Below are 14800 nucleotides of genomic sequence, written 5' to 3'. Positions count from 1 at the left end.
GACAGTGCATCCTATCGCAAGCCCACAAGGTCATGCAGGGTTTCATCAGTAAGCAATGAAAGGCAAGACCTCCTGAGTGGGGACAAAATAGCTACGGTATGTATACAGCAGTGGAGGCTGGGGGAGGTAGTCATCAACTCATTTGAACCGCGGCTTTTGAACACAGAGGAATGAATCAACTTATAATTGTCAGTGCTTTTGAAAAGAAAACATCTCTGAAAATGCTAATGCTTGTCAAGTTCATTTTGGGATAGATGTGATTTTAGAGTACATCGGACAAGAGCAGCTCTGTAATGCTCTTAATGTTCATCTGTTTCGAAACCAGAGAAGTCAGCATCAATCAAACTCAGTCAATCAATCAATGCTGCTGTCTATGTGTGTGTGCGTGTGTGTGTGTGTGTGTGTGTGTGTGTGTGTGTGTGTGTGTGAGTGAGAGAGAGACTGTTCAGATAATGACGTGTCAGTGAGGGAGAGTGAGAGCGATAGTGAGAGAGACAGAGAGTGAAAGAGAGAGAGAAAGGGGGAATGAGAGAGAGATGTTGCCATCAATGTGCAGGAGGGAATCAGTGAATCTATGAACACCAAGTTTGTTTAGTGGTATATAACAGACAGTGGAAACTGTTTGCTTGAAACACTGGGTCCATATAATTATTGTCACATCATATGGTAAGTGCTTTTACTTTTGTTCTTTTCTACCATACACAATACCTTGGATGCTTAGCATGCTTATCTTCGCCTCTGAAGTCTTGTCCTTGTTCGCTCTTGTGTTGTTGCATGTGGAGCTTTGCATGTTTCGGACACATTGCCTTTATATCAGATATTAGGTGCATATTGTATATCCGCATAAATAAAACATGATCAAAGCTTTATTTGATGACGGACTGTGTCCACTTCAAATGTCATTGCTCGGTAATAAACCATTTTGGAGTAGTAGATGGGAAGTCACACTGATAGTGGCCTAGTTCACATGAACGATTCAAGCTGGCTTCTCTGTGGAAAAGGGCAGAGTAATGTTTATGCTGAGTTTACATACTTACATACTTTACATAAATGTTGTGTGCAGAGCAAATCATGTGATTCAGATATGTATTATTCTTCATTTTCTTGCACTGAAATTCTTTGGTAAAGAGAGAAAACTGCACATGTTTCATATTTGTTTCCTTAATGAAAAGCCATGGTGTTAAAGGTAGACTCTGGGATATCACATGATGCCAGGTAGTCACAGTAACTCTTACCAAAGATATTTGTTGTAGGTAAAGATGTGAACAACTGTAGGCACTCGTAAGACGTTGGTGCATGTGTACTGGCATGGTATGCGTACTGGAATTGATCACCTCCTCTTGTTTGATCGTTTCCTTTTTGAAATGATCTCTAGTAGTGTCATTCCGCTCTTTTCCCATCGACATCATATCCCAGAGTCTACCTTTAAGATACCTAAACCCCCAAACTAACCACACTTATTTCAGTGTAATTCTAAATAATGGGTTGCACTTAGATTTTGTTGATGCCTCTTTAGACCTGTGAGGCTGTTTCAACAGGCAAACATATACAGTAATGTTTTTGTTTTTTTTAACACTTAAGTCTGTCTATTTTGATTTAGCTAATAACATTTCTACTGTAATATTCCAGTAATATACTCCTTATGGATATATTTCACCCAGATGAATTGTGCTGTAGCTAGCGCTAATGCACTGCACTATAGAATAATGTCTCTATAGCTCTTGATTGAGCTCATCATGCCTCTCTGTGTGTTTATGGAGATGAGGTGCTTTACCCCCTGGAGCACACAGTCACAGTCCTAAATGGATTTTTATCCCACCCCCCACGCCTGTCGCAACACACAGTATTGTAAAAATGTATTTTCGGTGAACTAGTGAAGCTTTTTTGCTCAGTTGTCCGTTTTGACATGTATCAGAAACCTCTTTGAAGTTGTAGGTATGGATAATATAACCCAGAACCACACCATGGAACCTAGAATGAAACATTTATGACCAGTTAACAAAAACGTGTCAAATGCTAATAATGAATCAATGGGTATTGTGTCACAGAATAGATACATGGACTGACTTGAGATATGCACCCTTAGTATTGATCGAGGTGCCTGCAAGAAATGGGATTGTCGATGTGGGAATCAGAGTGGGACTTTAAGCAGGTTCCTCTGTCCCTTCCCACCATCATGATGAGGCTATGATGCAGACGGAGGATCCACACGTCCAACCCCATTGGCCTCCACCATATCTGGCCATAACTGTTAGAAACAAAATCAGATCCGGTTCTTTTGTCGACTGCCCCAAGAAAGAGGAGAGAAGTTCTCTAATGCACACTTGGTATATTTATTGAAAATTACACGTAGAGTAATGCATCAGTTGGACCTAACTCCTGAGGCAAGGTTGTTCACTTCAGATTTTACATGATATTATATACGTTTAGCCCTGGTGCTAGAAGAAATGAACAATAAAACCTTTGAAAAATATATATCCTAACATAACCCCAATTGACGTGCTCCATGAAACAGTTTTTCATGGATGTGTTTTCCTTTGTAGCAGATGGTATCCATGACGTTCATTGTTGCTCTTCTCTTTCCTCCTCAGGTTTTCCTCAGGTTATAAAGAGTTAAAGTGGGGATAAATATTCGCATTCAGACTACGGAAGCGATCTGGTATCCAAAGGGTGGCTACGTGCAAAGTTGGCTTTAAGACGACGCTAAGAATCAGAAGGAACCATGGATTTTGTTATGAAGCAAGCCCTAGGTGGTAAGTACTGTATCCACTGTGATAGGAATAGCTGTAAATATTCTAGACTGTATGCACATTTGTTCAACATGTGTGAGATGTGATGTTTGCCGTGAAGCAGAGCATGTGCTGCTTAACATCTTCATCACTGCATCAGCTTGTTATGGAAACATCCAATATGAGAACTGAATACCCTGAAAAAAAGAGATGAGAAAAATATGTGTCTAATTACTATGAATCACAAGACACATGAACCAATGTGGTTTTGTGCAAGAAATCGGCCAAACAAGTTCTCAGTCATTTGAGTGAATTTGATATGTCCGTTTTAGATAGTAATGAAAAGCTATATCCAGTATCAACAATTTAAACCTGCTCATTCTCAATTCATGACCACTTCCTGTTCTCCGGTCTCTGAGGAAAGCAATTGTTGGCCCAATCCAAGCCTCAGATACTGCCAGGTCTTGCTGCCTTACTGCCTTGTATATAATACATTGTACACAGGCTGCTGTGGATTTACTTGTCACCAAGGGTGCACTTTGTCCAGAGGTCAATGCATTCTTAAATCAACTTCCTGATTTGGAATAATTAGATGAATGACTATGGGTCATAAAAGTAGATTCATAGGCCTTCCTGTCAATTCCCCCCCTGACAGCCTTAGATGTGGCAAATTGTCTACTGGAAATAGGCTGTGGCCTATGATGACCTTTTATAGGGTTGGCCTGGCCGTGGAACAGATTGAATCTTCATTGGGTGTCAGTTGGGGGAAGTCCTAATGCCCTTGCCCCTCCCCCCACTCTCTACTGCCCCATCCCTTGCACTCAGGACCTTAGATAGAGTGGCACACAGATGAGGTCCCTCGATAGTGTTTTCAGAGAATATCGTCCATGGTACAGACTTTCAAATGGAAGTGCAATTTTGCCCGTGAGGCTTTTGTATGTAGGTTTGTCAATGTATCAATCCAGCCAATGATTTGATTTGATTTGATTTGATTTGATTTGCTCTTCTCACATTGCCTCTCTGAAAATGACTTTTTCTGAAATGTTGTAAATGTCAAAATGTGTTGTGGCCATAAAGAAACATAAAGGAACTTGATATTATTACATGTCTTTCTATATACAGTAACTCACATTCGGAAGTGAAATTGGATGTTGAGTGTTGCCTCCACCATCTCACGTAGATCCTGCCCTTTGGCCAGTGGTTGCTTTGCTGAATGCTTAATTAGATATTCGCTCATCAGGATCTCAGACCACATTAGATTAGCAAGAAGTGTTTATCATCTGCCTCTTTCAGTCAGCCTTGAGACAGCTGAGAAATCATGTTGTATTATAGCTATGTTCATCGCTAACTCGCTCTGACACTAGAACACAGGACACTGACTGGTCTGTTGGGTAAATATGCGATATAGCGCATTCCCAATTGCGTGTCCTGGTTCACGCAGATAGTTGTACTGGCAGGTGAATATGGAAGATGGAACCTGCACGTTGCTGGGTGGAATCTCGCTATGGACAACATGACACGGTCTGGTCGCATGTCAGCAATTCTCAAGTCGCGCAAGTGAGCTAAAAGCATTTTTCTTTAAAAAAGTGCATAATATTACCAAAATTGAAGTGTTGAAGAGCGCACTCGATATAACAAACAACAATTTTAGGATCACTAAATACTTAGCATTTGTGAATTAGATTTACTGCGTGTTTTGATTCAGAGCGAGTTTCTCCCATTCTCCATTTGAGGTGTACCAACATTCAATTAAGCATGTTCTTCAACTATGATGTCAATGTATGACACATCATTTGAAAGCTTACAATCTTCACTTTCATAATCTGGAAGAAAAAAAAAGAGGACTTTTTCACCAGACCCTGTCACATATGTATTTGTACTTATCTGCTAATTATTGATATTTAGAGTTAACATGCTGGTTAAGTACATCTCCATGAGGTCTTTGTGTTGGTTGTCGTTTTACATTTTAACCAAAGTGTCCAACATTTGGGTTAGGCAATGTCTAGTTTTTGACATGATTTACCAAAGAGGGTCATACATTATTCAAATGAGTTACATTCTTCAAACCTCCCCATCCCTAACAAATTATTCAGCAGCATAATCCATTTGACTAGCTGCCTAAGGGAGTCAATGCCTCACGTCCCGCCTCACGGATAGCTGTGGCAGTTTATTGTGGTAAATACGGTAGGAAATAAATACAACAACGACATACACTGTTCATGTCCGACCCAACCTCTGATCACACAAATTGAGAGCAACAGCCAATCAGACCAAAGAAGGCTGAGCTCAAACACTCCTGCACGTAGTCCTGAATTGCGTTCTTTGTCTGCAAGGACAAACATTGACCTACTAATGGACTGGTGTAGAATGTGTAGAAACAGGGGTGGGGAAGACACATCTTGAGGGGTAACGACATTGTGGACGAGACTGTCACGCAGTACATGTTTATATATATATGTTTATATATATATATGTTTATATAGCCTCTGTTAACAGAGTACATGTTTATATAGCCACTGCTAACAGGGTACATGTTTATATAGCCTCTGTTAACAGAGTACATGTTTATATCGCCTCTGTTAACAGAGTACATGTTTATAGCCTCTGTTAACAGAGTACATGTTTATATAGCCTCTGTTAACAGAGTACATGTTTATATAGCCTCTGTTAACAGAGTACATGTTTATAGCCTCTGTTAACAGAGTACATGTGTATATCGCCTCTGTTAACAGAGTACATGTTTATATAGCCTCTGTTAACAGAGTACATGTTTATATATGTTTATATAGCCTCTGTTAACAGAGTACATGTTTATATAGCCTCTGTTAACAGAGTACATGTTTATATAGCCTCTGTTAACAGAGTACATGTTTATATCGCCTCTGTTAACAGAGTACATGTTTATATATGTTTATATAGCCTCTGTTAACAGAGTACATGTTTATATCGCCTCTGTTAACAGAGTATATGTTTATATAGCCTCTGTTAACAGAGTACATGTTTATATATGTTTATATAGCCTCTGTTAACAGAGTACATGTTTATATATGTTTATATAGCCTCTGTTAACAGAGTACATGTTTATATCGCCCCTGTTAACAGAGTACATGTTTATATAGCCTCTGTTAACAGAGTACATGTTTATATAGCCTCTGTTAACAGAGTACATGTTTATATCGCCTCTGTTAACAGAGTACATGTTTATATATGTTTATATAGCCTCTGTTAACAGAGTACATGTTTATATAGCTTCTCTTAACAGAGTACATGTTTATATCGCCTCTGTTAACAGAGTACATGTTTATATATGTTTATATAGCCTCTGTTAACAGAGTACATGTTTATATAGCTTCTGTTAACAGAGTACATGTTTATATCGCCTCTGTTAACAGAGTACATGTTTATATATGTTTATATAGCCTCTGTTAACAGAGTACATGTTTATATCGCCTCTGTTAACAGAGTACATGTTTATATCGCCTCTGTTAACAGAGTATATGTTTATATAGCCTCTGTTAACAGAGTACATGTTTATATAGCTTCTGTTAACAGAGTACATGTTTATATAGCCGCTGTTAACATAGTACATGTTTATATATGTTTATATAGCCTCTGTTAACAGAGTACATGTTTATATAGCCTCTGTTAACAGAGTACATGTTTATATATGTTTATTGATTGATTGATTGAAAACTTTATTAGAAGATTTGCAGAAGTAGGTACATGAAAGTACATATTACATACAAGGTCAACTAACAGGATAAAAACCCAAGAAAGCCACTGGCTTATTTCAATTGGGGTCCTTGATTCTCAATTCATCGTTACATGTAAGACAGACAAAAAAACTAGTACTATCTACAAGATAATACAGACAAATAACTAGTACTATCTACAAGATAAACATACATCCATCATGGGAAGAACAATACAACAAAACATAAGGTATGTACAGCGGGTAGGACAGGTGGGGACATACACCACAGGTGGGGGCGGGGGACAAAACACAAAGTATGTACAGTGGGTAGTTCGGGTCTTTTAATCTGATTTTTGATTTAGAGGGTCCAGTTACGGATTGCAGCCTCCTGTAAATGTTTTTTGAGAGTGGTTTTGAAGGTGGGCAGTGTTTTGCACTCCTTTAAGATTATAGGAAGGGCGTTCCACATTTTTACTGCATAGTTTGCAAACGAGTTTAACCCCTTGTTTGTGGTGCAACGCGGTTGAACGTGGTTCGTGGAGCTTCCTCTGGTATTGTATGTGTGGACGTTGTTCACTTTTTGGAAGTATGTTGACAGGTACTTGGGTGTCTTTGTGGTGTAGCGTATCTTGAAGACCAGGCCCAGTGCAAGCTGCTGCACTCTGTCAACTACTCGTAGCCAATCAAGGCTCAAAAAATGAGCAGCGGTTAGATGTGTCCTAGGGTTGAGGCCTAGCAGAAGCCTAACCAGTTTATTTTGGGCTGTCTGGAGTCTTGTTTTTTGGGCCTTTGTGGTTCTATAGTACCATGATGTTACGGCATAGTCGAAGTGACATTGAATGAGAGCTCCTGATAGGGTCCTCAGTGTGTTTTTACTGACAAGTGAGGATATCCTGTACAAGAATCTAGTTCTATGGTTCACTTTTTTGATTACTTTTGCTGCCATTTTATCTCCGGAAAGATTTGCCTCTAAGATGGAGCCCATGTATGTAATATCCTCTTTTCTTGTGATATTAATGTTACCCACTTTTATTTTGAAATGTACAGCCTTTCTGAGTTTAGATGGGGATCCGTATAGGATGGTTTCAGTTTTACCTAGGTGTATTGATAGTTTATTGTCAGCTAGCCAGATGCAGATTCTACTCAGTTCAGTGCTTAGCGCTTTTTCCACCTGCAATATGTCCCTGTCAGAGACCAGCAGAGCCGATATAAATGTTAACAGAGTACATGTTTATATAGCCTCTGTTAACAGAGTACATGTTTATATATGTTTATATAGCCTCTGTTAACAGAGTACATGTTTATATATGTTTATATAGCCTCTGTTAACAGAGTACATGTTTATATAGCCTCTGTTAACATAGTACATGTTTATATATGTTTATATAGCCTCTGTTAACAGAGTACATGTTTATATAGCCTCTGTTAACAGAGTACATGTTTATATCGCCTCTGTTAACAGAGTATGTGTTTATATAGCCTCTGTTAACAGAGTACATGTTTATATATGTTTATATAGCCTCTGTTAACAGAGTACATGTTTATATATGTTTATATAGCCTCTGTTAACAGAGTACATGTTTATATAGCCTCTGTTAACAGAGTACATGTTTATATAGCCTCTGTTAACAGAGTACATGTTTATATAGCTTCTGTTAACAGAGTACATGTTTATATAGCCTCTGTTAACAGAGTACATGTTTATATATGTTTATATAGCCTCTGTTAACAGAGTACATGTTTATATAGCCTCTGTTAACAGAGTACATGTTTATATCGCCTCTGTTAACAGAGTAAATGTTTATATATGTTTATATAGCCTCTGTTAACAGAGTACATGTTTATATCGCCTCTGTTAACAGAGTATATGTTTATATAGCCTCTGTTAACAGAGTACATGTTTATATAGCCTCTGTTAACAGAGTACATGTTTATATCGCCTCTGTTAACAGAGTACATGTTTATATATGTTTATATAGCCTCTGTTAACAGAGTACATGTTTATATAGCTTCTGTTAACAGAGTACATGTTTATATCGCCTCTGTTAACAGAGTACATGTTTATATATGTTTATATAGCCTCTGTTAACAGAGTACATGTTTATATAGCTTCTGTTAACAGAGTACATGTTTATATCGCCTCTGTTAACAGAGTACATGTTTATATATGTTTATATAGCCTCTGTTAACAGAGTACATGTTTATATCGCCTCTGTTAACAGAGTACATGTTTATATCGCCTCTGTTAACAGCGTAACATGTTTATATCGCCTCTGGGAGCAACATAGCCCCTCTTTGTCCATCCGTCTTTCCTTGTTGTCTTTCCATTATGCAATAAGGTCTCTATTTATGTAGTGTATGGAATACATGTTTTCATTCACATTCAGTATGCATGGGAATCAGGGGAAGCTGGTGGATGTAGAAATCAGATATTACAATATTACAATGAGCTTGTCTTCTGGTTTCTACCTCCACTAGCCTCTCCTGGTCGGAATAGTAGGAAGTAGCTAGTTAGTTTGTACATGTTTGGTTACCCTCAGTGAACACTGTCTTTATCCATATAGATTTTTGCATAAGAATGATATAACAATGTATTGACATTTGAAAGATTGTTTATGTATATGTATGACATTTTATGTATAGCCACACTGCATTGTTTTGCTATACTTCCACTACTCTATGACTTCAAAAAGCAATGGAATTGGCTCTACTGATAAGCAAAACAAAAGCAAACAGACAAAAACGATGTGTTGGACAATGTGTTGGATGTAGTGGTTTATGTACTGGTTAGCTTAGGGGGTGGTGGCTGCATGCACTGGCGTAAAGGGACAGAAGCGGAGGGGCACAGTGGACTGAGTGACCTTAAACCCTGGTCTCCAGGGGGTCCTGGGGAACCTTTTCCACATTTTCCTCACCCCCAGCTGAGCACTAATTTGTCATCCCAAGGCTTTATGCCACACAACCTCCATAGGCAATTAGGAACAACATGCATCTATACGCAGGTGGTCCTTAATTTGACATTTTTCTTCCCAAAGGGGTTCTTCTAAGGGTTCCCCTACATCAGGGGTGTCAAACTCAAATACACAGTGGGCCAAAATTAAAAACTGGGACAAAGTCGCGTGTCAGATTTCATATTTATTGGAAAAAAGCATGCTTTCCCAATAATGAACCTTTTCATATGGGAACAACGTTAAGTTTTAGCCTACTTAAACACTGAATCTGGAACAAACAAAGCTTAATACTATAAACACCTGAGAAATCAAATTTCAAATAAAAGACACCATCAGTGGCATTCATTTCTTAAATAAAAATAATATTATTATGCCTCTTTCTCCATCTGTAGCCTTTTCATCTTTTTTTCCCAGGCCAACAACAACAAAAATAACAATAATGAGGATAATTTCCTTCAATGAAAATCCAACAATTCAAGTCCATGTCCTAGAGAAGCAAGGAAAAGTGCCTAAAGAAAACTGGAAACTGCAGCTCCCAGTGTCATACTTTGATTTGAGCGTGTCACTACGCTGTAGTTCAATCAGCTCCATTTGGAGGTTGGTTGGTGCGCTTTCTACGTCAATTGTAAACGGATTACTGAGCAGTTCAAATCTACATTTCTGTTCTTCAAAGTCGGCAAATCGCCGGGTAAACTCGGCGCTGAGTGCGCTGATTTTTTTCAGCAAACTGTGCATTTGGGAACACGGCGGGAGAAATCTGCGTTTTTATGCATTTTTATCGCGTTTTATCGTGAACAGATATTCTGTCTCCCACCTGTCTAGAAAGCTCCTGTTTTCCACCTTCTGTTTGGCCATTTTTTGAGAGGGGTGTCTTCCATCTGCCCGAGGTAGTGTGACTGACTGGTCGGATGAGGTTGCGAATGAATGTAAACAGAGGAGGGGATGCTTGCGGGTCTTGACGCGCCAAGGCACTAGCAGAGCATTCTGGGATTTGTAGTATTAGCGGTGCATGCGTTACCGGCTGGCCAGCTCAAATAGACATTTTATATTATCTCACGGGCCAATTATAATTACACCGCGGGCCCGTGTTTGACACCCCTGCCCCGAGTTTGACACCCCTGCCCCGAGTTTGACACCCCTGCCCTACATGGAAAAATGAAGAACCCCTCTTGGAGCCATTTGTACAGATCACTCCTGGTGGTTGTAGCAAGCTGGCATACTTGGCATCCCTCCATCTGGATTTCATACAAACAACCATGTTCTTTTGAGGTTGGAAAACGAGGCCAGAAAACCTGCAGGCTGCATTCACTGATTCCCACATGAAACAACATGTTTAATACTTTTGACGATTTTTTCTGAAGATGTTTTTGACGTAATAACTGAGTTGTTTTGGGTTATCTAATGCATACCATGGCTGGTTTAGTACGGCTTAACTAATAGTAACCAATAACCAATACATGTACACGTTTTTTTCCTTTTTGTTGGGTGGTAAAAATGGGTGCTTTTACTACTACATAATGTGATCCAGTTATAGCACTGATGCCAAACCTGGCGAGCAGCCAGGCTCTTCTGAGAAACAGATCAATACTCAGATGAAGTTTTCACTCAGCTAGGATATACATAATTCATACTCACTCAGGTGGTCCTGTATCTACTATCGATTGGACGCTGGTAACAACAACATTATCAATATGGTGGAAGATGTTGCTGCGTTCTTAGAGCTTTTCCCCTAGAACTGACCAAAGGGTCTTTATGTTTATGAATGCAATTGATCTCTGCCACCCACCACTGACAGTCATTCATATAGGCTGACCTCTATGGTTATGGTTGGATGTACCACCATGCTTTATAGCTTCAGACCCAAACCTGGTTATTATACATGGTAGTTCAACACCAAGTTATCTTTTTCAATCCATTACAACTTGTAGAATGTGTGGCAGCTCTTGCTACAACATTTGTCTCATTAGCCTTTTAGCTTTTTTTTAGAACATTTTAGACAATAAAAATGACACCTGTATACAGTATCTGAACTGAAACTTGGTTCCACTACAGCAGCAGCATTTCTTGATATTCCATCCTTGTTCTCCACTCGAAAATGTATAGATGCAAGGTTGCTGGAGGTCATGGTAGTCAGTTGAGACAGATGGCACAGTGGATAGAGAGTATGGATATTTTGTCCTCTGTGATTGTTTGAGGCCTTTCCAATTGGCTAGAACGTCCTGTCCTAGGCTCCACCCACGTTTCTGTCCTGTCCTCCACCACGTTTCTGCCAGCTCCTTGAGGATCTTAAGGAAACCCTACTGTCAAATAATCCCCAACAATGCTTGCGTATGGTACTTTGCTGCATACCAAATTTGGAAATGGGAAATGCGGTTGCTGCATATTATATTATATTATACGCCTTATTAGGTTCAAATGACACTGCAAGACAGAAGACAGTGACATTATTTTTTCTGTTACTACAAAAACATTTTGTTTCATATTTTTCCTTGAAATGTTTGTAGCTGATTTAATCAACACGACAGCCCTGTCAGGTGATTTGCCGTCTTTATGTTCTTGAGAGGAACCTTCTAGAGTTCACTAGATCTCTAACATCCTACCTGTTACACAACCACAGTTTGAGTATCTGTGTTGGGTCAAACTCAGGTCATAAGTTCTCTCCCTGCCCCCGTTGCTCCGTCCGAATGTGACTCGTATAAAGAAAACCTCAATAAGTAAGCCGTGTAATTAAGATTGCCCTTTTCAAACGGAATGACTCGAGGCTATGTGTGACTGCTATTTTCCAAGGGGCCACCAAAGACATGGGGAAGATGCTGGGCGGAGAGGAGGAGAAGGACCCTGATTCTCAGAAGAAGGAGGAGGACAGACAGGAAGCCCTGAGGCAGCAGGAGGACGAGAGAAAGGCCAAGCACTCTCGCATGGAGGCGGAGAGAGAGAAAGTACGACAGACCATCAGGGACAAGGTAAGGGACAGTCAGAATCCATTTAGGCATTCATTGACCCCCCTGGCCTCAAACAAACAAACACACTCGAAAAGAATTGCATTAGCTCTCAATACATCTTTTTTTCTCTCTCACTGAAAGCTACCCAACCCTCCTTCACATCCCATATGGGTGTGTCATGAATGATACACCACATCAGAGTCATCTGTGCACTAACATCACTCAACCATTAACTCAGTTCATTAACTCTTACACCTACTGTAAATATAGCTCTGCACAACACAAATTAATCTCATCAGTAGGCATTACACCCCAAACATCTACAGTATGTGGTGCCTACAGAGCATGTCCATGTTTGAAGCATGACGTTTATTTCGTTTAAAGTGCATTTTCACCAAGGTCTCAACGCATTATATATCATAGAAAAACCCATAGCATAAATAAAAACATGGGTACACAATAATCTTGACATGGGGAATGGAGAAAGGCGGTGGGGAGGGTAAGCTGCTAAGGGCAACTGTACGCTGCTCTAAAAAGGCGGGTCTTGAGGTCAGTCTTAAAAATGGGAACTATCGCTGACTATCTGCAGGCTATTTCACAGATATTGACTAACTATAATGCTGAATATCATGTTTCTATATATTTCTACTACCTTTCCTTTCCTCATTTAGTACGGCCTGAAGAAGAAGGAGGAGAAGGAGGCGGAGGAGAAGGCAGCCATGGAGCAGGCCTGCGAAGGGTCACTGACGCGTGCCAAGAAGGCTATTCCAGCGGGGTGCGGTGACGAGGACGACGAGGACGAGGAGAGCATTCTGGACACCGTCCTCAAGTTCCTTCCTGGACCACTGCAGGACATGTTCAAGAAGTAACAGTCTAGGAGTCTAGGAAGGAGAGGGCGTGTCTGGTGTCTGGGGCTGGAGGACGGGGTTGGGTTTGGGTGGGAAGGAGGTGGGGAGGGGTTCTTGCCAAACTACAAGAGGCTATTCACTGCCTTTACAGCATCTTCTGTTATTTTCTACTCCCAAATGCTATGTCATATCCCCCACAGCTCTTGGCCAATCGACTGCCACTAAAAGTTTACGTTCTTTTTTACACTTAACATTCCAGATGGGTCAGTCCGACCCAGCAGGTTTCAGACATTTGGATTGGTCTGCTATTTGTATTCGCGGGGGTGTGAAGGTTCTGTTGAGCAATGCAGAGCAGTATTGAATATGCGATAGTACATGGACACTTCGATGTGCATCCTGCTTATGTGGTTGAACGGCACTGCCAACACGTTTTTCTGTAGATGGAGCGCTTTTTTTATTTCACTGGCTTTTTCTATTTTTATAGTAAGCTACTGTATCGGTGGCATGTTAAAGTGGATATAGGTCTTTTTGAGAAACATCAGTTTAGTTTATAGACTGTGCCTTCATATGATCTCCTCCACTGAGGAAATTGTACCCGAGGGTATCATTTCAGTAATTTTATGATGTACTTTATAAATATGTACCGGTAGTATAGTTGGTAGTTTGTTTTAGGGATGCAAATCTGCCACATTTTGAAGTACGTATTTAATGTTATGCCTGCTGTAGGTCTGGTCTCCTGCTTTCTTATGCTATGTAGCATTTTGGCCATTGGAATAGGAAATAGGATATTTAACTGATATTGTCTCCACAATGCCACTCTAGACTACCTTCATTTAGCAGGTTAAATGCTTTGTCAGCATTGTTCATTGGAAAAATATGTCTGTAAGTATGTAAGTATTTGACCAATTTACGACTCTCCCTTTTGCCCAGAATTTCTGTTAGAATATCAGCCAGACAGACGAACCATCGTCATCAACATTAGTTGGTCAAAACGTTTACAGTCCATAATTACACAAGACTCATTACAATGGTAAGAATTAAACTCTAGCACAGTTCTATCATAGTCACCGTCATACGCACTAATGATGGTGGTTAGAGGTGGTTAGTGCCGTCTTAGAGACAATCAAACATGACCACTGCATGATAGTGGAGGCAGCCAAATACTGTATGTGATGTCATTCCACTACCCACGTATCATACAACAACAAACTGTTTTACACAAGGCACTTGTTTAACTATTCTGAGGTAGTTCATATTTGATGACATCTAAATGTTTTATTTATTTAAACCATTTGCATTTCTAAACGATGCCAGGAAGTCTAATAGGTGAACAATTCCGTTTTTTGTTATAAACCTGAGGCTTTTTTTTATTGATATGTCACCAATATGCAGACCCATAACAAATATCAAAATAGGGCTGAGAGAACATTCCATTGATTATGCTTCAATTCATCAATATCAAGACCAAAGAAACAGTGAAAAAACGTTTTGTTCATGTTGTCTTCACTAAAGAAACAAGCAAATGATTCAGAATCGGGTTGGGTGCTTGCAGTAGGCATAGGCTTACAAAGGACTTGTTATTCTAAGATTGTTGTCTTTTTAACTTGTACTTTCCAAAGACCGAACCCTTTGGTAG

At 39.8% G+C, this 14800-nt stretch overlaps 1 protein-coding gene across 1 annotated transcript; it reads left to right on the top strand.

Annotated features, from left to right (window-relative positions):
- Positions 1-2722: 2722 nt before the first annotated feature.
- On the top strand, positions 2723-13185 carry cplx2b (complexin 2b; the record flags this gene model as incomplete). The annotated part of the gene is made up of 3 exons (XM_080525419.1): positions 2723-2753; positions 12162-12337; positions 12988-13185. 3 exons carry the CDS (start codon positions 2723-2725, stop codon positions 13183-13185), a joined length of 405 nt encoding a protein of 134 aa, XP_080381545.1.
- Between the last annotated feature and the right edge of the window lie 1615 nt (positions 13186-14800).

This window comes from Nansenia antarctica, assembly GCF_963989245.1.
Source record: "Nansenia antarctica genome assembly, chromosome: 3".
Taxonomy (NCBI): domain Eukaryota; kingdom Metazoa; phylum Chordata; class Actinopteri; order Argentiniformes; family Microstomatidae; genus Nansenia; species Nansenia antarctica.
This window is presented reverse-complemented; position numbering and strand designations above follow the sequence as displayed.